Source organism: Palaemon carinicauda, chromosome 29 (assembly GCF_036898095.1).
Source record: "Palaemon carinicauda isolate YSFRI2023 chromosome 29, ASM3689809v2, whole genome shotgun sequence".
Lineage (NCBI taxonomy): Eukaryota > Metazoa > Arthropoda > Malacostraca > Decapoda > Palaemonidae > Palaemon > Palaemon carinicauda.
This window is the reverse complement of record NC_090753.1, coordinates 328,817-356,068: the sequence shown is the minus strand read 5'-3', so window position 1 is coordinate 356,068 and position 27,252 is coordinate 328,817. Positions and strand designations below refer to the sequence as shown.

Sequence of the window (27,252 nt, the reverse complement as noted above, 5' to 3'; positions counted from 1 at the left end):
ACTGTATACGCGATGCTTTGCAGAGAACAGTTTAGTTTAAAAATTACAGAAGAGTCTACAGCTCTAACTTCATGAGTCTTTACTCTTTCAACATCTTATGATCTGTCACCTAACCGTGTGGAAGGACCTTTGCAATCAAAGTCTACACGAGATGATAGAATGTTTAGACATGGATAGCGCAGGCTTCTTGACCGTGCACCTAAGAGTTATGAATAGACTCTTAACCTCTTTGTTCTTGTCCAAATAAAACTTCATTGTTTTAATTGGGCAAAAAACTCTTCTCAGCCCATCACAAACCAAATTCGAGAGAATAGTGATCCCGAAAGATTTAGGCTATGGATGAGAAAGATGTTTATTAATGACCAAGAATCCAGGTTGCAAGGTACCTATGGCTTAACCAATGTGAAGTGTGTTCTTGCTAAAAGAGTGAACTTCAGACTCTCAACTATGGTAGACTTACTCAGAAAGTCTCCAAAGTTAGGCCTTAAAAAGAAACCAGGGGTAAAGGGTCGGATCTGTCACTACCGCGAAGCTCCAGAAACGAACCTTAAATTTCAGGCTGGAGCATCTTCCTGATGCCTCCAAGTCCTCTCAAATGATCTGAGATGATCTATAAAGTCTCTATTTGATAGATCCAATCTTCTGCGTCTGAAGACAGATGCCCGCATACTCCTGTACCCTTTGATTGTCGAGGAGGAAAGAAAATGTGTTTTCTTCTAAGGTCTAAGAAAAAATAGGCCACTTTTGTTAAGAGTTACCCAATGAAGAGCCGGCTCTAGCTCTACACCACTCCATAAAGCACTCTAATTGGGTTGGAAAACCTTGAGGCAAATGTCCTTTCTACAAGCGAAAGCCTCAGCTGTCTCCTTCGAACAACCCTCTAAATCTTAGGGGTTTTCCGACATACTGGAGGCAGCTAGACCTAAAGCTTGATGGTTTAACCTAAAACGTTCATGATCCTGACACGGGGAAAAGGACTAAAGACATGCTTCCAGCATGCACCCAGCATGGTCCCAGCATGAGTCCAGAACGGTTCCAGCATGCTGCCTACACTCAACATGTCGTGAGAGAGAATCGGGATCTAGAACCACCTCCCAAAACTCGTCCATATCGGTCACAAGAAACCGATATTAAAGCTAGGCTTGTTGAAAAGAAGCGTCAACCACGTGAACCTCATGCTATGAGGTTAAGACCTGATTTGTGTGTAATCAGCGAGTGTTCAACAAACTTAAAGCCAAAGCTTGACACGAGGGAGCGTAAGCTGCGAGGCCAGAGAGACGCGAAGGAGAGACAATAGTCTGGTTAAACCGCTGTGAGAAAAAGACTTGACTGTATGCGTCTAGCATGCGACCATAATGTCGCATGTGCTTGCATTTCCGTAAGGTGTCAGCGTGCTGTAAGCGTTCACCTTGCCGTGTGGGTACAGCGCTGTGTGTGTGCCCCGCTTGTTGTAAATCTACAGCGTGCTGCGTGGAGGCGACAGCATCGCGTCCGGTCATTGACGGAAAGATGGAACTGATTGCCGAGAGTTGTCCACGTGTAGGATGCGTCCGCATGAGTGATAGTCACACGTCCTGCAGACCGCGAAAATGGGACAACTTGTTGAAAGGATCAACTTTGACTGTTAGCGTCCAACATACGACCAGACTGGTGTCTGCGTCTGGGACTGCGTGAGGGAGAGACCAGAACCTGCGTCTGTGTCTGCATGACGTCTGCCGTAAGAGAGATACCAGACTGCTACAAGCAGCCGCTCTAACGCTTCTCGTAACACGAGCATATCTCTGCGAGGAAGCGTTACTAAGCATAGGAGAACTATGCCTTCTGACACTAATCGGAAAACCATTTCTTTGATCTATGGTAGTCCTTAGACTCTTTAGGAGAAAATTTTCTCCCCCCCGAGAATCGTAAACGCTAAACACAGATGAAATAGACCTCTTTTAGCTCAGACCAAATCTACACTCGCGGGGTAGCGAGTGCGCCAACTCAAGCATGGGCGAAGGCCGGGAGAGAACATCAACTGCAGTCCTGTGAGCAACCTGGGAGAGTCCCTATGACATTTCAAGCGCGCCTTGTGCGCGAACTGAACGTATCCAATGCTGTGAGATACCGTCAACAGTAGTCGCTAGACCTCAGAAGAAAGTAATAGACCTTTCTCCAAACTGGGGGAGGAGAAGAAGTGTGAACAGAAGCAAACTGAGCACCTTTTCCCCCGAAGAACTATGTGTCTTACACGATTCTGGTGCTGACATGTCACCTTCTTCCGAAAAGAAATAACTTCCGGCGAACGTTAGATACTGCAGGATAAATTAAAGGAAAACATACGACTCCTGAAAGGTCTTGGACAATTGATTGGTGACTACCAATTCTAGGTTATGCGTCCTTCGGATTGTATGTGACTTGTCTGACTTCCGATTCTCTCGCGGAAGAAAAAACACTCGATTGCTTCCTGCTCAAGCATCAAAACACGACTGCTGCGAAGGGAAGTTCTGTTCCCGTGCATACATGACGAGTAACTACCTAGTCTGGTAGACCGGGAAAACGTAGAGTGTTATTCTCGTCAGGGAGCAGCAATCTAATATGCAGAAAACAGTTACAAGATCCATGATACCATAGCGATGATGAACTGATCGCTTCAAGACATTCCAACTTCGCTCTTTTCAAGATACTATGTCACATGGTTGTGATGTCATAGCTTGCCAATCATAGGCGAAGAAAAGAGCATTACCTCATCATTCCAAAGTGGAGAGAGAACATCTTGGACTGCATCAACAATATCGCTCGGCGGAACAGACGTTTAATGCACAAGGTCCGCGAAGAACCTCAGCCTACTAACCTTCCTTCTCCCAAGGGTTGGAACGTAAGGAAGAGATATAGGACTAGGGGCAAGGTGAACACGAACAAACACCTCCTCCAGAGCACTGCGCTATGTTTACGAATCACTAACAAGAGCGGTTTAAAAACATAATACCTTAAATCATAAAAGATCTGTCCGTGGTGGGAGATATACTTTTACGTTCTATTCTCATAAAAGGCCTTAATGCCCTTTCTGTTGTTGCAGCTGCAAGCGCTGTATCAATCTCTATAGTAAGGTTCGTTATTTTCCTGAGAATGATTTAATGTTAATTTATTAATTTATTTTACCATTAATTTACTAGGCCAATGTTCCCTAAAGGAGCCCTTTGGGTTAAAGCATCTTGCTTTCCCAACTAGGGTTGTAGCTGGCTTGTAATAATAATAAAATAAAATAACAAGAGACACCATCAACTCAACTAGCGAAAACTCTGACGTCGGAACGAGGAGCAGCAGGTAAAAAATATGAGGGAAACTCTTTAGACAAATTCTCATGAGTTTCTGAAAGTTATTCCCTTCCTTTTACAATCTATCCTAGGAAGAGAAGTCTTGATTCTTAGGAATCCACTCCTTATGATTCTGAATTCAGACCTCAATACTAAGAGGTTTTAATTCTAGTTCTCACAACCAAGAGTTAGCCCAGCCGGCCTTGGTCCGAGAATATAATATCTTTCTAGTTAAGATTTATTTCTTAATATAGCGCCTGGAGCAACAATAACTTAACACTAGACGTTCATGGTCAGGTAGACATCAAAGTCTATCGTCATAGGTAGCAAAGCGTCCACCCGGACGCTGAAGAGTCCACCCCGACGTTGAAGCGTCCACACAGACGCTGAAGCGTCCACACAGACGCTGAAGCGTCCACACTGCCGCTGAAGCGTCCATACTGACGCTGAAGTGTCCATACTGACACTGAAGCGTCCACACTGACGTGGCGCTTCGCTCCATTCCGTCGACGTTCCGTTTCCGTTGCCGCACCGTTCCGATGACGCTACGCCGGCTCTGCTGCCTGGTGAACGTCGGCGCGTCTGTATAGACTGATACTAGGTGCTATGAGCAGTCGGTTTACGTTGAGCAGGTAATCGAAGTAAAGCATCCATTTTCCCCCACGATTGAACATTGCGGTTGGTAGGCCGCCTGTGCGACAACAAGTACTCACCGCTAAAGACACGACGCCTGTGCGACCATGTCAAAGACCGGAATCGAGACACCCAACCGCACTGTTAACGGCAGGCTGAAAAGACTGCATAAACGAAGATAGATGCTGTTTCATGCTTAACTACAAAGATCAAGGATCAACCTTAGGCGAAACGTATTCAGCATTAACTGCGTCGAACCATAGCGCTTGCCCTGTCGAGAGACGACACCCATCAGGTGGCAGTGGCGGCACTGCGTCTGCGCCGCATGAAACGTAATACACGCAGAACGAATCTAATTTTGTTTTCAGCTTAGCGCCTTTGAAAACACTAATACCTCGCTTTATCTATAGCGAGGGTGAGCGTTCTGGTGATCGACAGAAAACGCTCGAGAGGACTTCAGTTCGGGTCTTAAAAGACTGTAACACCTGGTTACCCTCTCGATTCCTTTCGCCGTTCGACTTAACTTCTCCCCTGGGTCCGGGAGCTCGACAAAGGTCTAAGGCTAGGATAACGACAGGTCGGAATAGAAGCACTCTCCACTAAATAAAATTCACTGCACAATTTCTCACTAAAAAATTTGCACTTTACTCTTTGGCACAAAGATAGTTTCATAATTACCTGAAAACCAAAGAATACACTCTCTCAAAGGAAACGAACTCCGTAGGGAGAGACTTATAATTCTGTCACTGGACAATTGTTTGAATGGGAACACAAAAGTACCGAATCCCATAAAAATGTAACAAAATATAAAATATAACCTCAGTAGGTATAACATTTATAAAATAAAATAAACCCTTAAATTAAGGAATTCCAATAAGAGATGAATCATCACTCGTATTATTTGGAACATTTACACTTAATATAAAAACAATCTTAGTATTCCACTACGAAAACAACGATACATAGAATCGTGCACTACATCAATTCGTATAAACATTAAGTGAAATTTAACTTCCTTTAATTTCTGACTAAGGAAAAATACTGACAGGAACAATTAATTTCAAAATAAAAAGTTCCTTTTATATAGTACAACTAAAAAACTTGAGAAGTAAGAAGAATGTACTATTCATAAAAATCTCTACGAAATATCGTAATATTGTAACAATAATGATAACTGCGTAACAACTGAAAACTAGTTAATCTTAGCAAACAGATTGAAGATTACCTCAAGAAAACTATTAAAAGGATAAAATTTTCTTAGATTAATAATCCTTTAATTAAATTTATAACTTAATATTCAAACGAAAGTACAGTGATACCTCTGGATACGAAAGTTTCTGCTTACGAAAAATTCAGGATACGAAAAGCGATAGAGATTTTTATGCCCCAGTATACGAAAAAATTTTCAGGATACGAAAAGCTTACGAGATCCCAACTCATCGCCGAGAGTACAGTACCTTTTTTTCAGGGTATCAACCCTTAATTTAGGTGTACAGGTAACAATACACCTTCACTGATCCAAATGCTTTACATACAGTACCGTAATTTTTATACAGTAGTAAAGAAAACGGACCGGTTTCTTAGGGCTTGGAGGGGTATAACTAGGCTATAACTACATTATTGAATAATTTCATGGTGGTTTCTGGAATGGATTAGGCTGTTTTTAACGGTTGGCTTAATTATTGAATAATAGAAATGGCTGCATTGCATGTTTATTACTACACTTTAGCGTGTTTATGAAAGAAAAGGTGTCTTTTCGTAAGGCTTGGAACGGATTAGGCTATTTACATGTAAAATGCGACTCAGGATATGAAACCGTATCCTGAACGGATTACTTTCGTATGCTGAGGCATCACTGTATTCACTTATAATTCTTTGTAAAAGCAAGTCGGACTTATAGCCTACGACATAAGGCTGTGACGTCATCATTGGACGAGAAGTTTACCTTTCGTCCAATGCTCTCGTGAGGTTTAAAATAGGTCGATAAACCTTTTAATCTTACCTTATAAGTTATAAATACGTGATCACATTTCAATTAAAGGAAAAAGGTACAAGCCTAAACTCAAAAAACGTTAATACATCACCAAATAACGTCCAAACAGAGTAAAAAGCGAGAAAGAATTTCCAAAAGAACCGACGGCTATGCCGGCAGGGAAAATCTGAATTGGTTGGGTATAGTTCTACCTGTGGTACCGCTTGGGCGCTGGGGTACACCTGGCATATCTGCGCTAGCTGCGCAAGAGATTTTGAATTTCCTGCCGAGGCGTCCAGGGACTTTAGCCATTATATAACCAGCGGCTAAGTTTTATATTTAAAAATATATAGTATGCTTATTCTAAAGAGACTGGAGAGAAAGACTGATGAAAAGCTGAGAGATGAACAAGCAGGATTTAGAAAAGGTAGAAGTTGCACTAACCAAATTTTCATTTTGAGACATGTTGTACAGCAATTCATAGAATATAGAAATCCCCTTTTGATGGCATTTGTGGACTATGAAAAAGCATTTGATAGTGTGCACCAGCCAATTGTGGAGTGTGTGTTATAATATAATTCCTCTTAAATATGTAAATTTGATTAAGTCTGTTCATGAGCATAGCAAGTGCAAAGTTGATGTTAATGGAGTCTTATCAAATGAATTTCCAATAAACAGCGGAGTACTCCAAGGGAATGTTTTGTCACCTATGTTGTTTATCCTCCTCAAGGATTTTGTAATGTGTAGAACAGTCAGAGATGGGAGAGAAGGATTGAACTGGATTGGTGACAGGAATTTAGCAGACCTAGAATATGCTGATGATGCTGTCCTTGTTAGCAGAACACCACAGGATATGCAATGCTTGCTTACCAGAATACATGAAATATCACAGGAGGTTAGGCTGAAGATCAATAGAAGACAGACAGAGATGATAAGAACGGAGTACGCAATGGAAAATAAAATATCATTGGCAGTAGAAAAGATTAATGAGGTAGAAGTATTAAAGTATTTAAGAACTATGATCTCAATACAGGGTCTTTAGAATTAAGAGTTTAGTGAAAGATGGAAAAAAGCAAATCAGACAATGGCTAGGTTAAGTAAAATTTGGAAATCAAATCATCTGAAATTACATATAAAAATCAGTATCAGTTTGGTGAGATCGGTTTTACTGTATGGACATGAGTCATGGTATGACAATGTAACAATCTCCAATAGATTCAGTAGATTTGAGAACAAAGCTCTCAGAAGGACATTGGGAGTTACTGTAAATGGCATGACAGGATTAGAAATGAAACTTTAAGAGAGATTACTAGAGTGCCATATGTGGATGAGATCATGATGAGGGGTAGATGGAGATGGTTTGGGCATGCTCTTTGCACTCCCCAAGAGAAATTAGTTCACCAAATGTTCAGCTGGGCTCAGCAGGGGACTAGAAGAGTTGAAATACCCAGGACTACATGGCTGAGGACTATCAAGCACGAAGTAGATGATGAATGAAGTATTGAATTAAAAGCTCAAGATAGAGAAGACTGGTGAAATCTGGCCGAGGCTCTTTACATCAATAGGTGTAGGAGAAGATGATGATGATGAACCAAAGACGTGCTATGAAGGTCCAGATTAGCACGTCATAGTAGTGGTTGTAGTAGTCTTTGTGGATGTAAAATGATCTCTATTTAAGTGTGCCATAACAATGCTTTAAAAACAATGCTTTAAAAACAGGGGCAATATATTCTTGTGGTCAATAAATTCTAAAATTAAGAGCTCCTTTACAATAAAGCATAAAAATCCCTATGATATTAGCCAAAAAAGCACATTACTAACACTGAGAAATAATCACATACATTTCTAATCGTAAAACAAACCTAGTGACTCCATGTAGCAGAATCAAATTGGCCAAAATATTTAAGCACCAATGAAACTCACCAACAGAGCAGTAGATAATCTTTGTTAAAAGATTGTCTCTGGTGATAGGTTCCCCTTCAGCTGGTGGTGGATCGATGAAAGTCTGACACACAAAACATATAGTCAGGTCCACACGAACACATTTGCCGTCGTTCTGAAAAAGAGAAAGCAACTTGAGAAAATATGCATTTTTTTATTGTGGTTTACCCATAGTTCAGTAGCTTATATGTAAAATCACAGCTTCAGCCTCTTAACTCCTCAAGACAAGATTTTTCTCTATGGCATTCGAGAATTGTTATATATTCTCTTTTTGGTCTTGAATGGACGAGAGAAAACCATACTAATGATTCATGAAAAATCTACTAAGAATGAGACCCAAACTTTAAAGTCACACAGAATTACAAGACTAAACTTCTAAAATTTAAACAGATAAAAGTATCAACTTTGAAGCAGTGTAAAAATTGGGGCGAATATGCAAAATATGAAGCAATTTATGAATACTCTCAAGTATTTAGCGATGCAGAAAGTACAACCTTTCTTCCAGTGAATAAAAACACCCCAATAAAGAAAACAAGGAGCTTTGTTAGTTGTAAGAAACAATATTTAAACTTTGCTTGGTGATTAGCAAGAGTTTGCAGTGTTTAACTGCTGGAGTGTCCTACAAAATAAATGCAGTTTCCTTAACATGACAAATTTGGAAGTAATTTGTATTTTTCCTAGCTATACAAACCTGGAGCTCTTTACTGAGGAGTATTATTTTGGCGAAAGCTGAAACCAGTCGATAAACTTTTTGTCAGGGTGTAACTACCCACCGATAGTTAGCGGAGGGGGTAGCGGGTAAGTTAACTCTCTCTCACTCAAACCAGCACTAGCGACTAAACGTCACTTTTGTAATGGCGGCAGGACTTTTAGGGGGTTGGTGCTGCGGGTCAGAAATGTGTAAAGAGCTACAGGTTTGTATTGCAAAGAAAAATACAAATTACTTCCAAATTTGTCATTTGTTCCTGTGCAAAATACAAACCTTCAGCTCTGTACTGAAGAGACTCACCTTTAGGTAGGTGGAAGTCCAAACCAACTGGCTGGCAGCTGTCCTGGGACGGACTCTGTATAGAGATATCTTGAGTGATCAAGCACCACGTTATCCTCGCAGGATAACGGCCTGAGCAATCATTGCTGGAGAATAAGAAATTAATCTGTTGGAACATACATCATAGCTATTTAGGCTGTGCCCTCTATTAGTGTATATTTTTTCCCGCCTCCCCCAGACAGGAGGACGGGGACATAACACATATATATGTATATGAAGTTGTCCAAAGAGCGTGAAACTCACTCACAGGAGGAGGTCAGCTGTGTAGGGTTCCCCGAATGCTGCACCCCAAGAGAGGGGACGATGAAGTAGGAAGTAGCCAGTCACTGCCACATTCATCCTAGACTTACTTTGCGGGTAACCACCCTCGAACCTCTGATACTTGTCCCACAAAGGAGCTGAGGTGTTTAGATCACATTATGAGTAACCACCACAGGACCTACTGAGAATGTGTCTATGTTCCTGTGGGTTATGTCTTGCAGGTAGCAGGAGGTGAACATTGTTTGATGTTTCCACCTGCCTGCTTGCAGTACCTGCTGAAGAGAAAAATTCTTTGGAATGCCAGGGAAGTATTACTCCCTTGACATCATGGGTACGGGGACGTCTACCTGTCCTCGAGGTGTCCGAGGCCCATGCCCTTTCTATTAATCGTCTGATCCAGGAGGAGATCGAGTTCTTCATGATTCTCCTCTTGGTCTTCCCCATGCTGACGAACAGCTTGATGATCTGGGGTCGGGTTCTTCTCATCCTTATGAGATATAACCTCATCGTCCTTACAGGGCATAGTAACAGTCGATCAGTATCGTCTGTTACCGATCGGAGACTCCCGATGATCCGAAAGGCCCCGAATCTAGGATTCGCAAAGGACGGATTTGTCTGCAACAAACTCAGGGGCGAAACTGAGTGTAACTTGCCACCCATCTCCCTGAATAGGTGATGTCATATGGAGACCTTGTAACTCACCGACTCTTAATGTAGAAGTCAGGGCCAAGAGAAAACTGTCTTTAACCTGTTAAGTGTCTCTCTCTCTCTCTCTCTCTCTCTCTGTATAGTTTTCAAATATGTTCGTCATATATTTGTACGTTATTTATTCACTTTATTCTCTCTCTCTCTCTCTCTCTCTCTGTATAGTTTTCAAATATGTTCGTCATATATTTGTATGTTATTTATTCACTTTATTCTCTCTCTCTCTCTCTCGGCATTTCCTTTCCTATATAGTTTTGTGAAATCTTGTTGTCCAGTCAGTCGGCAATGAGAAGTCATCTTCGCTCTCGGCATCAGAAGAAAAGTTTGTTTCTTCAATATCCTCATCACTGGAGGATTCAGAACTAGTGCTCTCATCATCAAACAGGTTATCATTATCAGATTCCTCAACAATAATGTCATTTATTTCATCTAAAGAAATAACCTTCCTCTTTAGACCGCTCATTGTAAAAGGAACAACAAACAACCTTTTCAACATGAACGCCCGAAGCGCACTGAGACGAATCCAGTTTTCTAACATCAAGCTACCTTCAGAAAAAAAGTTGCCAGACAAGTTTCTATTTACAGCTTACATATGCTGAGTGTTGCCAATTGGTGATCCTATACTTACTATACGAGTAAACGTATTATCACAAGACTGACGACTTGAAATAGGCAGTTAAAGTCATGAACGGAATATACCATTGAATGCAGTACCGAGTAGATTTTGGTGAACGGTTTATCACGTGGGTGACGCTTAACAGGTTAAGGTCAAGCCCTTATCCAAGGCTTGACATACGAGGCTCCTTTCCGTGAACTTAAGACCCTGACAACGTTTCAAGGAGGTGGTCTAAATTTTGACTGAGGGCAGGAATGCTCGAAGTTCCGTATGAGGAGTGAAAATTCCATCAAGGAGGAAATGTTAACTCAATTTAGTTCGAAGACGATGTTCAAGGCTAAACAAAAGCCTTTTCCCACCGACACTGAGTGAGTTCATGAAGACCAACAAATCGAGGGGAGGAGAGAGATCTACTACTTTGAGGAGATTGGTGTCTAGCACCCACCAACTCAGTTCTATCTTCTGTTCAGGTCTAACTGGTACTAGGGTACTCAAAGACAGTATGCGGAGCCAGCCCTGGGGCACAAACTTCTCGAGGAATGTTAGATGCCCAAGCTGTTTTGCCACTGGTGCTAGCAGTTTTCCTCTCAGGGGAAAGCTCTGCTGGTACTTGATCCTCTGACAGAAAGACCTTACCTAGTGTGGTCTTGACCAAAGGTGGAACAGTCTGAGGATGGTCGGTCTGTGAAGGGAGGGGGGGAAGGGGGGGGGGGGGGAGCGCTATCTGCCCTCCCTCTTCGCAAGGGCGAGAGTTGGCAAGGAGAGGGTTAGTAAGGTGCGCTGACTTGGGCACCTCTTTCAGTTTGTCCAGCTGGGAGCGTATGCTCACGAGGGGAGAGCTGGAAAAATTGATCCTTTAAGCTCTTAAATATAATTGCTTTCTGTGTGCACTTGTGAGGGGTGAGTCCATGATTGTGAAGCAAAACTGGTAGAACACGCTCCTTCCAGTTTGCCCAACTGCAAGATGAGAACTGGAATTGTGCACTGGTTTGTGCACTTTTCCCAGTTCTCAAAGGCAACAGATCTACCCGTACGTGCCTTTCTCCGCTCACCCAGGGACCGTGACGTAGGACTCTCCTTCATATCGGACTATGCTTCTTGTGATTGCGGTTCTTGATTTAAAGACTCGCCCAAGAGAGCATTCTGTGCAGCAGAAGTGACGTGCCTCTCTTAGTCAGGCAGACGAGCTTGTCCGCCCACCTTACTCAGTGAATGGGTGTGTAACACCGTGCAAGATTTCCTTGTGAAACTAGGGTGCGTTAACGCCCGAGTAAGATGAACCAGGGTATTTTCCTACGGAGTCTCCCGCAGCAGCCTGGTTAGTAGCGTTATGCGCTCATCCAAGAGGGGGCATTCGTTCATAATAGGCTATTAGGACTGCAGGAGACAGGTTGTACCAGCACCTGTGAGGAAAAATTCCTCATCATCAGAAAATGGGAAGGGCTCTGGACTACCTGGTCAACAAATACCCAGTAGAATGTTAACAATACCTCGGGATTGTCCCTATTGCCACCCCCAAAGGTTAGCAAGTTCCGAGTGGAAAAAGCGACCTAGACCTTGCAGCGTAAAGTCAATTCTCTTCAGTTCCTCACAAGGGGTCGCCGACTTACGACCGACGTATGTCGAACTGACAAAGTGAAGTTTCCGTAGATTCATTATGATGCGTCATTATTCGGCAATCATTTGTCATATTTCATCAATATTTTCATACTGTATACAATGATTTCATTTTCTTAATAGATTATCATATGCTTTATTAAAGTATTTTTGTATTCTATTTTTCAATTTCGGAAGAATTTTAAACATCAAGAATTACTTAACATTTGTTTACCTTTGGTTATGATCAGCTGATCTGAAGGTCCCGCTACTGTATCGAAAGTTTGCTCACATACAAGCGACGTATTTTTTTATATAATTTCTTAAATTATTCAAAATATCCTCATGATAAATATTACATCAGCACCTAAATGTTACAGGATATCAGAGTTTTCTTTCAATTAATTTATAGCTATTATTATTAGTTATCATGCGAATACGTTCTCACTCTATGCGAGTGTGTGTGTGAGCAGGCTCGTATGGGTAGTTTCTTTTAAAAGTTTCATACAGTATTTAATTTTTCATTCATTATTAAGCCTTCATATTTCATTATTAACTATTATGGTTCATTAAAGCATGTTTGTATTCTATTTTTTAATTTCTTGAGCAAGTCAATAATTGACAATTACTTTCAGTAGGCATCAGCTGATCTCAAGGTCACGCTATTGTATTGCGCTTATGCGCACATATAAAACGAATAACACAGAGTTGTTTATAGAATCTTCTTAACTTATATGAAATCTCTTCATAATGAATATTACATCAGTAACAATATGTTATAGGGTATCACACTTTTCATACAGTCTGTTTATAGACCTTAATATTAGTTTCATATGAATAAGCTCAAGCACTGTGTGTGTGTGTGTACGTATTTTGATTTTTAATTCGCCGTTAAATCTTCATATTTCTTTAGATATTATCAGAAATCCTTTGTATCATTACTCGATGATTCGATAATGGGAATGATATTACTCAGTAATACACCGAAAGGAAATAATTCGGTTTGCCAGCGCTAATTCCGCCATACATGTCGTCACAGGACGTGACGTGAACTCGAAAAAGAATGACTTGCAAATTATGTAAAATCCTTGCCTTTTTCTTGCAAGACATGAAAGAAAATACTAACTTATCAATCAGAAGTATTTCAATTTTATAATGTAAAAGAAAATACAATATTTCTAATAAAAAGTTTGCTTCGTTAGTTTACTTTCTTTAGATAAATATCGATCTATTATCAGAGATGAAATAAAACTAGCATATGGTTATATTTACGCTAAGTCATACTCATTAAAATCGATACACACACAAAATGCTTTGTATCATTACTTGATATTTTGATAATGGGAATACTAATAATAATAGCTAGCCTTTTTGAAGGAAATCACTTTATTGCCCACTCGCTTTCCGCCTGTAATATGTCACCAGACATTAATCAAATGAACTCGACAGAGATAAAGACTTTCCTTAGCATATTTTTTTTACTGAAAATGGATACTGTATATTAACAATAAAAAACTAATAACATACCAAGATAAAACAGTTTAATTTTATACAGGAAAATAGATCATCTTCAAGGAAAATTTTCCTACTAGTGTACTATTTCAGATATACTTGGGACGTCATCACAGTGAAAAAAAAATCGCCGTAAAGGCGAACTGTCATAAGTCGCATAAGTCGTAAGTCGGCGACTACCTACGTCTCAAGTTGATGTCAAGAAGTGCAACAGTTTGCACACACCTGTAATGAGGGGGGGGGGGATTAACTCCAACTGTCACCAACGCAATGGGAGTTGGCTGAAAGTACGTTAAAATCAGCTAACCTGGGTAGCCATTACTCCTTAGAGGAAGATGTTATTACAGCGAATCTCCTCGTGATCGCTTACGGGCAAGAGACCGGTCAGTAACGACTGATCACCTTCAACTACTTCCGAAAGGTAAGATTGAGATGTATCTCCAATCTAATGTTGGAAAGGTAATGTAGGCATAAGTCCATCTACAGACCCGTAACACAGACCAGGGAGGCGGACGAACATATGGGCGTAGCCCGAATTATTAGCAGTGTCCCGAATTCGATTGGAGAACGTTGATAAACGTTGGTAACTGAGACCTCCTCCTTCCTATGAACAATGAAAACGTTTGTATTTCTTCACCACTGATCGGAAAAGCTGGAATATGCTTCGAATTTTCCCTTTCAGGAAACGGATTCACTTATGTGAAGTTTCTGGTCTCAGTATTATTATTATTAATAAACTGAGACCTCCAATCGGAAGTTAGGAAGGAGCTGCCTGGGATGAAGGAAGACCGCATATCCAGTATGTCTGGTTACAGGAAGGAAAAAAGAGTAATGCATCACCTGGTTCCCCATAAGGAAAATAGCCATCAACACTAATGACTTATTAAAATGGAGTTCTAATTGCAAGATGATCTATAGTCCTTGTCGGCAGCAAGATTGCTTACCCGCATATGCGCATGTCCGCCTGCGGCCACGCATGCGTAACCTCTTTGCCTCTGGGTAAATGTTTGACAACGAGTTTGAGACCGCTTGAGAGAATAATGTTTGTGCGAGGAATCGCAACATTACTGCTCAAGGAAGATCGTCAACTAGCTGTAGTATTCTTAAGATGTGTAAAACAACACATACAGCTATAGTTTAGCGATTATAACTCAGTTGTTTGCCTGCCTGCCTTGTGGGTGGGGCTTGCTAACGTTCATAAACTTAATGAGAAGCTGACAAGTTTGTCCGGTTGTCTTGTGGGCAGGGCTTCTTAACATTTGGAAACGTAATGAAAAGCTAATATTCGTCTGGCCACCTTGTGTACAAAGCTTGCTATCATTCATAAATGGGAGCAGAAACTAACAATCTTGGGACTAAAGACTTAAGATTATAACCTTGTAAGATTATATATCATAAGCTCTCCATTTCGTTGGACAACATGGCCCGAGAAAATAACCCAGAAGGATTATATTTCACGAACTTGGTGTCTAACGAGAACTCATTGTGTACAGGGATACATTGACATATGCGGCTGACTCAAGCCATCGGTAGTAAACCGTATTTGTGGCAATAACCCTGAGATTTTGTCTTGGCGAGAGGGGATGTGCCACAGGAGCTCATTTCAGCCTTTTAAAGAATTTTACCGAACGTCTGTAGTTACGTAAAACTTCTCAGAGATACCCATGCAAAAGCGAAGTCTTGCATGAAGGGTTTGTTGTTCCAGAACGCTTCTGTACAGGGTTGCCAGCGAATGCTGGTGAGCGTTGGCAGGCGCTCGTGAGAATCAGTGAACGCCATCTGATACTAGCAAACGCTGGCGAGCGTCCACAAAGCCCTGGCAATCACCCGGGAGCATCCACAAAGCCCTGGCAATCGCCCACGAATTCCAGCGAAAATCCGTGAACGAGAAAATAAAAAGCGCCAGCAATCTCCTTTCCAGCTAGACCCAGTAAACGGATTTTGAGCGAAGCGAAAAATCTATTTTTGGGTGAGACAGCCATGTTGTCCTGATGGAAGTTCCTTTAAAATAGCTTGCTAGGGTATATTTGACTACAGTGATATTTCCAGAGAATTTTACCTTAAGGTATCCAGAATTCTAACTCCTGGCGCGAATATCCCTAACTTTTACTTTTAGGGATATCGCATAATATCAGAGGACGTATTCTTGACACGCCACATAGCAATCTTCACCCCGAATAGCGTTTACGCTTCGAGAGGGAAAGTGTCAAGAAACGAAAGGCGAGCCGTTATTAAGGCACCACTCCTTACTGTTTTGAGTACCTAGATGACGTCATGTCCGTCCACCATCTTTATTCCTTGTAGCGTTAAGCGAGGTGCTACAGATACAGTACTTTCGGGAGGGATTCATCCGGCCCTTTTGTTAAAAGAAGGGCGGGTCCATCAGGACAACATGGCTATTTCACCCAAAAATAGATTTTGCGCTTCGCTCAAAATCCATTTTTTGAGCTCAGGCCATGTCGTCCTGATGGAAGTTTACCAGAGCATTAATGTATCTGTGGATTTTCTATTAGTGCCTAAACCTAAAGACAAGACTTTCCTTGGTCATTTAGACCTAGAGACGTAATTTATGATGTTACCGTTATACACCATTTCAACTAATCATGAACTATGTTAGTTCTTCTTGCCCCCAACAGGGAAGAGTCATGCCAGACTCAGGAAAAAGTCTCGATGATTGCATATTTCATATGAACAACCTAGCAAACAAACAGGTATATTGGTCTCACCATATACCTTTTCAATCAGAGTTTGTATTTGGAAAGGAACAAATGTATGTATGAACTACCGACACCTCCCTGAGTCTACTGGGCTAGCTGCATGCAAAGACAGATAGGTTTGTATCCATGTAGAAACAATTGTTTGCATAGGTCAGCATTATAATCAAGGTATACTAAGTCGGTCGTAATCTCAGCATTATAATCAAGGTATACTAAGTCGGTCGTAATCAAAGACTGACAAATCCTGATGTGTACACACATAGAGAAGATTTGTTTACCTGTTGGAACAAATATTTATAGATGTTCTCTTATATATATGCAAAATAAAAAGGGTGATCAATAAATGCTATTTATCTGAATTTTGAGGCGAATAAGATGCAAAAATTCAATTATAATTCTATTGATAATAAAGTATGAAGTCAATTTGCATTTTATAGTACAGTATAAAATGATATTTGAAAAAATTTTAAAAGCATAAATAAAGAAGTAATATCAGATATACTTGTTTTATCTGAAAAGAAACACTTAGGCCACTTAGAGGAAAATTATTTTAAAATTTTCTTATTCAAATTTCTGTCATTACAGTCTGTTCACACTTGCGTAACATTACACATGGCACATGTGTTATTCTTTTATGCTTCTTTCACCTTTTACAATTGGAACAGTCCATAGTGTCACCATGGTGACACTCCACTTAACATGTTGTTCCGTATGGAGTCAGCATGAACACCCTTCACATAAAAGTCCCAATTAATTCACTGTTCCTCGCAGTTTTTAAGCGGCAGGCTTTAGCACACTACCAGCCGCCACCACCAACCTCTTGATCTCTTGCACTAGCTTCACATAGTGTTTGAAAAACACCCTGGATGACTTCCATCCAGTATACGAGCGAAGACTTTCAAAGTCCATATTTTGGAAAAAATTCAGAGATGAAGCAATCTTTCTCAGATCATGACCTGTGGGTGTACTGTCTGGGTCCGCACTGCGAATGAAGTAGGTGATCTTCGCCCTTAGTTGCTTCAGAGACAAATTTGAACCTGAAGTTTCTCCCTTAAAAAGCTGTCCTCCCCTAAAGTCTGAAGTTCTACAAAAATAGACCTTTAGGCACTCTACTGGACACAAAGATACATCTTCCTTCAGAAGGCAGATTCTCCAGGAACCCCACCTTTTGGTGGGTAGCTCATTTTTAGCGAGAAACGTTGGGTCAGGAAAAAGATTCAGTTCTCCCCTTTCCGTGAACTGAATATGGCCCTCATCTCTAGTAAGGGCCAATATGTCGCTAACTCTGGCTCCCCAGGCTAGTACAAATAGGAATATAACTTTTTGGGTGAAATCTTTCAGAGAGCAATCTTCATTGTTCAGAGTTGATGCCAAATGAAGAACCTTATCAAAGGACCACGAAATGGGCCTCGGAGGTGCTGCAGGCCTAAGCCTAGCGCAGGCCTTAGGGATCTTGTTAAAGATTTCATTAGAGAAGTCAACCTGGAAGACATACAGCAAGGGTCTAGTCAAGGCAGATTTACACGTAGATATCGTGTTGGCTGCTAGTCCTTGTTCATGAAGATGAATAAAGAAAGATACAGAAATCTGTTGAGATTTCTTTTGGCTTCTTTGCCTTGACAAAGGCAACCCACTTCTTCCAGGACAACTCATAGTCTTCTGGTAGATTTAGACTATATTCTTCTAAAAAGTTTATACTGTCTCTCGAAATCCCAAACCTTTTCTTGACTGCTAAGGAGAGAAAATCATGAGATGAAGGTTTCGAGTTTTGTGATGAAGCGAAGACAGTCGACTTCTGCACTTGTCGAGTCAGAACTGGATCAGGCAACGGGACCAACTTCAGTCGCAGTTCCAATATCAGAGGAAACCAGATGCTGTTCGGCCACTTGTGAGCCACTATAGCTGCCGTTACCTGAAAGGATCTCAGTTTGTTGAGGACATTCAACAGAAGATTGGATGGAGGGAACAGGTAAATCCTGGACCATCTGTTCAAATCTAGGGATATCGCGTCTACTGCTTCCGCTAGAGGGTCCTCATATGGGGCCACGTAACGAGGTACCTTCTTGTTGTCGCTCGTCGCGAAGAGGTCGATTTGCAGTTCTGGGACTTGACGTAAGAAGGAGAATGATCCTGCGTCTAGGGACCATTCTGACTCCATCTAGGGACCATTCTGACTATCGGTGTAAGCATGGATAGAGCGTCCGTCGTTGTGGCGGGATGTAAACAAAAACAAACCCCCACACCTTTGATCACTCTTACTTTCAAAATATCCCATAATACAAACTTTCCCCTTACTTTACTTCAAACTGGACTATTGCACAAAGGGAAAAGCAAACAAAACATAACCTTAAAATTATATTCACCGCAACCAAAAACAAAAATCATACATCATTAAACAACTTAACACTAAAACAGACAAAAATGACACTTTTATATTTATATATTATAGCGGTGTGTGTGGTACACAAAACTCACCAATAATCAGAAAACTTTACACATCCAACACCAACAGTTCCCACACAGTAATGAAAAACACTTGAACACTAAAATAAATCACTTAATACTAAACCCAATCATCATATATAACCCAGCAAAAATAATTAAACTTAATACCAAAACATACGAGAAACTTGAATTAATATTCGTGTGTGGCCACCGTCATCCACAGACTACACACTGGCACCAGTCTTTGTAACCAGTTGCCACAACTTCTGGCAAACAATAACGAGCAGTCAATTCGACTGTCAAATCACGTAAGCGGTGGTGGTCATCATCATCATCATTAAGGAACAATCTATTTCACAGCTGGGTCATCAACGCTCAAAATTCTATGTAAATATATATCCGCTGTCTACTCCTAGGTTCATATTATACGGTCCAGGTCGTCATCAATCTATCAAATGTGCGGCAGGCAACCAACAGGCCACAGACAAACAAAAACTCCAAGGAGTTTAACCCTGGACACCCCGACTCCAAAAAAAAATTCAGGAAAAATTTAGTTATGCATCAATCTGTATTGTTTGACTTGCTAAAAATACTTCAAAGAATGCTAAAAACTACTGAAAATATAAATGATACCCATCTACAAAATAACTATTTATTAGAAATATATTAAAAATCTAAGTATACAAAAAAAAGACGACGTAAATATTCACAAAAAATAGAAATATACATATATACATAAATCCCTTTAGGGACACCTTCTTAGATGGCAAAGCAACAGCGTGTAATTGCTGGAAATAAGTTGGACCCATAGAAGTCAAGATCTGAAATGAGAAAAAAAGGGTAACTTTTTTTGGCCAAAAAAATTTGTCCAAATTTCATGAATTTTTTGGGGTACCCAAATGAAATAGGAAGACGCTAATTTTTTTATAGAATAAACTCATATTATCCTAGAACAGAAATACATAATAAAATGTGCACTAAGATGTAATTTACTGTTATATCAGGGGCGAAATCTAAAGGTCATTTTTTGACGACCTAGTTTCACAATGTAAATTTCTTATGAAAATCATTGTATCTCCTATAAAATATGATATTTATGCATTAAAATATACCAAAATATCACAAATTCTATACAGAACAAGAATATATAGAGATATGCCAACTTACCTTTCGGGTATGTCAACAAAATGGCCGCAGACCGCAACAACTCTTACAGCCCAAACTACCACTTGAAATGAAGAATGAGGTTGCAAGCTCCATATTATCATCAGCATCTCTTTTTAACTCCATTAGAAGTGTGTTAATGACATCTATGCCGAGGGAATACTGCCTGCTGGCCATTATTGAAGATAAATTCAAAATAAATAGAAAAAAATCAGAAATTTGCAGCAAAAAATAAAAAAATTCAGAAATTAGCATTTGAGGGAAAATGGACCTCATGGCAATATATGGCATCTAAGCCAAAACCAATGTCATGCAAGTGGTAGACACACCATCCACCCACACTTTCCAACTATAAAGAACCAAACAAGTATCAACACTGTTCGACAATTTATAATTATGTAATAACTTTGCTGTTTGATCACTTGCCCCTATAAAGGTATTTCAGGGTCGAGGTCGACCCCTGGGGGGGGGGTAAAAAAACGGGGAAGGAGGGAAGTTAGACGAAAATCAGTCCTAAAGCAGACAATGGCATGTAGACTAGTCACCCCTTGCAGGTCGATCACTTCCATATTAGAGACAGCTGATGATTTATGGGGAAAAAACAGGTTTTGAAAATGCTGTAGGGGTCGCGTACAACCCATCATACCTTTCCAGGGTTAAAAGTGTCTAAGGAGCTAAAGGAATCCAAAGGAGGAATTACGGCTCTGATACAAAAAAAAATCACTTCACAGCCGGCTTTCGAAGAACAAAAAAAACACAACCGACTCCTTCTACAGTCAAAAAGCAAATCCTTTCGCCCAAGACATTCATTACCGTCCTAACCTAGCTAAAAATGTAAACAAACAACCTCAAATATACCGACAGTCTTTCCCACTACAAACAATCATTCGCTAACTACCACTTGTTCTTCGGCGCGCACCGCGGACACACAAACACACACGCACACACAACCACACGCACACACAAACGCACATACACACATACTCTCTCGCGCGCGCGATCTAGCAAAACTAAAGCAAATTAAATTCTCTCTCTCTCTCTCTTTGACAAAACTAAAACAAATAAACTCTCTCTCTCTCTCTCTCTCTCTCTCTCTATTTGACAAAGCTAAAGCAAATAAAATATCTCTCGATTTAACAAAACTAAAACTCTCTCTCTCTCTCTCTCTCTCTCTTCTCTTTCTCTCTCTCTTTCTTCTCTCTCTCTCTCTCTCGATTTGGCAAACAAACAAAAAATAAATAAAAATAAAATTAATCCTCTATCGGTGTAAGCCTGGATAGAGCGTCCGTCGTCACATTGCAGAACCCTTGGAGGTGAACTGCTGATAAGCGCCATCTCTTCTCTTCCGCCAAACGGAAGATGGCCAACATCACTTGGTTGATTTGGGGCGATCTAGAGCCTTGTCGATTCAGACATCTCATTATCACTTCGCTGTCTAGAACCAGTCTTACGTGGGTTGAGCAGCGAGGACTCAGTTTCTTCAGAGTTAGATAAACTGCCATGGCTTCCAGAATGTTAATATGGAAGGTCTTGAATAGAGAGGACCAAGTCCCTTGGACTTTCCTATGGTGAGAGTGACCTCCCCATCCTTCCTTTGAGGCATCCGTGTGAATGATGACTGAAGGTGGAGGTGGTTGTAAGAGCACCGATTTCTTTGGGTGCTTGGCCTCCGACCATGGCTTGTAGGCCATGGGGCATACAGCAATATTGTTCACTTTTATTTGACCCACCCTGCAACTATCCAATTTTTTTATATGTTATTCAGTAGGTTCTTAGCTACAAAAAAATACAATGTTCTCCAAAAATAACTTGCACATTAATTAGTAATTACTAATTATTAGCCTCCTAATATTCAACAGAATTTAGTTCAATTTCTTGCCACTAGATGGCTCTGCACAGGTTCTTATCCAATAAGAGCATTAGAAACGGAATCTCGCGCTGTTGCCACATCTCTAATGCGCGGTTGCCATATTTCTCTCAGATGCGGAAGATAGCGTGTTTTAAAAGGTACAATTCCACTTTACATCATCATAACTCAACATTATCTCAACTCAAGACATCAAATTCTTTTCCGTTCCTGGTATTTTGCTGTAGTGTTGGTTAAAAAGGTTCGTAACTCAAGTTTTATTGATCAATATTGCATATATATATATATATATATATATATATATATATAAATCGATAGATAGGTAGATAGATAGTGTGTATTTGTGTGTGGCTGTTTGCCTGAGAAGCTAAAAACAATTTCAAGGTCACATGTTTTATAAAATAAAATTATAATAGCGAATCACTTGCATAATGCTTGAATCAATTTATTGGCATTACAGCAGCAAAGGTCACGATACCCAAATCTGGCTTTTATCAGTCAGGGATGTTACCTCACTGGCCACCACAACCATCAGTAAAAAAACAGATGCTTTTGACACGGGCTCTTGCAACAATTTTGGGCTCATGAGCACGGGCTTCCAATTGCATCCCATAAATCAACTTCAATAAGTAACATCAGACTTTGGGAGTCTGGTATGAGCGCCAGTGAGTCACTTGGTAATATCTGAGACACTTTATTTGCTACTAGCAAATTGGTATAGTGTTCTACGTACCACAAAGTAATGTTTATTACTTCAAAGTCTTCAAAGGTCTTTCCAAGACTCTCCGGGCTTGGGACCAGCTTCAGTTCATATTCTTTATTGATAGAGAAGTATAGCAGTATTCATCATCATCATCATCTCCATCTCCTCCTACGACTATAGACGCAAAGGGCCTCGGTTAGATTTTGCCAGTCGTCTCTTGTCTCGAGCTTTTAAATCAATACTTCTCCATTCATCATCTCGTACTTCACGCTTCATATTCCTCAGCCATGTAGGCCTGGGTCTTCCAACTCTTAATAGTGCATTATTAGAAAGAATATATTAAAATGAAAGTCTTTCCTAAAGAATGCTTTCAAAACATTTTGAAAAAAAAAATGGAAAATTAATGCAACTTAAGAAAAATAGGAAACTTGATATAAGGAATTTTCCTTAGTCAAAAATATCTATAAAAGTCCTGTTTCTGTGAATGAAGCGAGGTACAAGATATTCCGCTTTTGTTACAGGACAGACACTGCACTGCCACCAAATCTTGAATCATTGGAGAATCACATTAAACGGGCCAACTACCAACCTGCAATACATAGACGTTGTCTTTAGACAAATATGGAAGCTCCAAATCCTCTGGGAAATGGATGGAAAATGGAACAGAACTGTTTGAAAATAGTGTGGAACACTTTGCCAATTGCACTGGAGTCAATTCTGAAAAGTATTTCTTGTTCCTGCCGGAAATCAGGATGTAATCAAGGGAACTGTTCTTGCCGTGCAAACAACCTGAAATGTTCAGATTTGTGCCACTGCACAAACTGTAAGAATACATCAACTGATGAAAATAGCCTGATACAAGACACCGATTCTGATGATGACATTAACGAGGAAGGCGAGCTATGAGTAAGTTGAAAATGATTATAATCAGGCACGATTTTTAGCATGAGGTTAAGCATAAGCATGGACTGAAACTGACATTACTAACAATTTTGATTTTTAGAAAAATGTCTTTTACAAAAAGTTACTTTAAATGAAAAAAACACTTTTTATCTAGCACAAACGGAAACTGTATCAGCATTAGGCATATTCCCTGATAGAGAAGAAGACTCATTTTTTAAAACTATATTATGTAATTTGTAAAAAAATAAAATGTCTATATGATTGTATACTTATCTTAATATCATAGTCTTTCTTTTAAGATATCCTTTTTGGTAAACCATGGACAGAAATTGTGAAAAAAAACATTCCTCCCAGTGGAGAAAATGTGAATTTCATAGGTTAATGTATTTCGCCTGTAGTGGGTTAATGAGCAACTTTACAGAGGAGAACATTGCATTTTTGGAAAGAGCACCCCAAAATTAAATTAGAACAAGTGTTTTCAGGTAGTTGCGAGGAGGGTCAATCACTCATTATTTAGGCATCTTTTATCAGCATGCCCCACGGCCTATTGAGAAGTGATCGCAGACTAGTCGGTATCGGTCTTCTTAGATCTCCTCGAGCGTTTGATGCATATCTTCTCCAGACTCCTGTTGCATCCTTTAATTGTGCTCTTAGCACTAGGTCTGTCACTGATGCGAACTGAAGGGAGCCCAGCACACTCTCCTGTTGGCGTCTTGATATCCGATTGAATTTTAGAAGTCTCTTGACAGATCTCGCTATCTCTCTCCTCTTCTTTGATGGAATGGAGAGGCGGTGTGACTGTAAGTTCCAATGAATTCCGAGCCCTTTAAATTTTTGAGCTGGAGAAAGTCGAGACTTTTTGGCACTGATCTTGAATCCCAGATGTTCCAGGAATTGGATCACTGTCTTGGAGGCTTGCATGCATTCTGTTTCGGATGCTGCCCACACCAGCCAATCGTCCAGGTAGGCCACTACCTGAACACCTTTTAGGCGTAGTTGATGAACGACTGCGTTTCCAAGCTTCGTGAAGATCCTTGGGGCTATGTTTAGTCAGAAGGGCATAGCTCTGAAGACATATTGTTTCTTCTGTAGCTTGAATCCTAGGTAGGAGGAAATTTGGAGATTGATTGGGATATGCCAATAGGCGTCTGCCATGTCTATGGAGACTGTGTATGCCTTCTTTGGCAACAGGGTCCTCATGTGTTGAAGGATTAACATCCTGAACTTGTGGTTTACTATGAACTTGTTGAGTGGCGACAAGTCCAGAATGACTCTGAGTTTGTCTGAGTCCTTCTTCGGAACACAAAAGATCCTTCCTTGGTATTTGATGGACTTTGCCCTCTTTATTACTCTCTTGTCCAAGAGTTCTTGGACATATTCTTCCAGAACGGGGGTTGAGTGTTGGAAGAATTGAGGGAAAGATGGTGGAGCTGCATTCTAGCTCCAACCCAGTCTGTTCTTGATTAGGCTGTGGGCCCAGGGATGGAAGGTCCAGTGATCCCGGAAAGAGAATAGTCTTCCTCCTACCGGAAGCATCTCACTTGGGTTGTTGACCAGAGGACTTGCTTTCTTGGCCGCGTCCACCTTTATTACCTCTGCCTTTCGAGTGGCGTCTAGAGGAGCCTCTGAATGAACCTCTGGCTTTTGGCCGAAAGGTAGTAGACTGCCTCTAAAAAGTTGGGGTAAAGGCTGGCGACTGTGTTGCCAATTGCTGGGATACCAATTGGTATGTAGTAGGTGGTTGTGCTACCACCTGGGGTACCGCGGCCACGGGAAGTTGCTGTTGTCTAGGGGGGCGAGAGGGCGCCCTTGGCCTCCTTGTCTTCCTCTTAGGTAGGGGACCCTCATCTGGGAAAGACTTCCTCTTCATTGACAAGCCCCACTTCTGGAGAAGGTTCCTATTTTCCGTGGCAGCTTTGTCAACTACTTCCTTGACCACTTCATTCGGGAAGAGGTCCTTGCCCCAGATACTGGACGATATCAGCTTCCTCGGTTCGTGTCTCACCGCAGCCGAGGCGAACACGAACTCTCTGCAAGCTCTTCTGGCTTTGATAAAGCCATACGTGTCCTTAGTAACAGTTGCCAGATGTGCTTTGGCAACAACCATAAACACATCTGGATTCTGGGTATCGCTTGCCATTGTCTCTATGATAGTTTGAGGAGACATAGAGGCAGCAAGTCTTTCTTTAGTTTCCTGCTCCCTGCGCGGGAAAAAATCTGACAACTTGGGGAGGTCCTCGCCGAACTGGCGTCCGGCAATGTCAGCCTCCAACTTCCCGACTGAGAAGATAAGATGTACGTCCTTCCAGTCCTTCTGGTCTAAAGGTAAAGCTAGGGATAACGGCTTACACTCGTCGAGTGTAGGGCAAGGTTTCCCTGCTTCGATTGCCTTTAAAGCAGCCTTGTACCCTTTTTCCATAAAGGGAAAGGCTCGGGAAGATGAAGCAACAAAGGAAGGATGCTTCTTGCTCAGAGCCGGCACCTTTGAGTTAGTGAAGGCCCTCTCCTTCAAGGTGCTCGTCAGCAAAGCCTGAGATTTGGCATGGTCAAAAACTATGACCTCTTTTGGCTCTGTCTCCTCCTTTGAAGCTGGCTCAGCCTTCAGACGGACGAAGCAGTCTGGGTAAGCCCCAAAGCTGGGCCAGAATTCCACATCTTCGATGGGGACTGAACCCAGCTTCTCAGAAAAGTAAATCTTTCCCGCCGTCATTGGCATATACTCAGCATGCCTCCACGGGTTCACATCTGAGAACGGAGGAAGATCCTTGACATTAAGTCTCTTCTGAGACGCACGGGATGCTGCAAGTTGGCGTATCTCTAACCTTAACGCAGCTTCCTTCTCAGTAGTTTGTTTCTGAATCTGCTGCACCAATGTCATAATTGACGACAGTCTTCCCAATGTCGTCCGATGGGGGAGCAGATGACGTCGAGGAAACAGATTCTGGGGCAGGAACCGATGAGACCGAAACTGTTTCGACATCTTCCTCGTCGGTGTCAGGAGCCACGGTCAACTCTTCTTGACCTTCTGCGAGAAGGCCCTTTTCAGTGCCCTCTGACACTTCTGACATCCTGTCATCAAGTTGGATGTCTTTCATTGCGTCCGAGACATCAGACTCTACTGGAATCTAGACGCACGGGATCTCTGAGTGAGGCTGAGGGATAACCGCATCTGAAGATGCCCTAGGGAAAAGATGGGCCCCCATCTTCTCATTAGGAAGGTAAGGCCCTGTGGTGTTCTTCTGAAAACCTTGGACCCATTTTCACAGCTTCTCCCTTGCTGCATCCCTTGACTCTGCTGACTTAGGGTCGTCAAAAGCCTCAGTAAACAAGTTCTTACAGACATCACATACCTGGGGGTCCCAATATCGCAGAACTCCCTTGGTAACTGCACAGCATGCATGCGTCCTGCACATCCCATGGCCGCAGAAGTTCTTGCTGCGGACATTGCAGAACATGCTCCCACACTTGGGATGGTCCTCCTGTAAAGAGAGGAAAATACAATGAGTATACGGTGAATAATCTCACAAGATTAAGTATACAATATATTATTTTTGCATGTAGCCTAGGATAGATAAGCTAGAAAGGAAAAAGGAAAGACACATACATGTGCTTCCTGCCCAGCCGATTGTTGTGACCTCTCTCAAAATTAAAACTATAGGTAATTCTATCTAGAAAATCATTGGAAGATTTCTATCCTATAAGGATAGGAATAGTGTAATTTAGCACCAGCTTCCAGACGTTTTAATATTGAGGATTGTTATCAGTGATCACTAATTAGGATATAGAAAGAACTTAATTCCTTTATATTATATGGTCTCAACAACAGGCTGCACATGACAACACAGAGTATGTTGGAAGAAACTTTTGGGCTAC

The 27,252-nt window shown here is 41.1% G+C and overlaps 1 protein-coding gene across 1 annotated transcript in view; it reads right to left on the bottom strand.

The window, feature by feature from the left end:
- LOC137622152 (ceramide transfer protein-like) overlaps positions 1-27,252 on the bottom strand; it is a 261,732-nt gene that overhangs the window by 12,156 nt on the left and 222,324 nt on the right. The window contains exon 11 of the mRNA XM_068352588.1: positions 7,825-7,957. Coding sequence (XP_068208689.1) covers positions 7,825-7,957 — 133 coding nt within the window. The remainder of the gene's footprint in view (positions 1-7,824; positions 7,958-27,252) is intronic.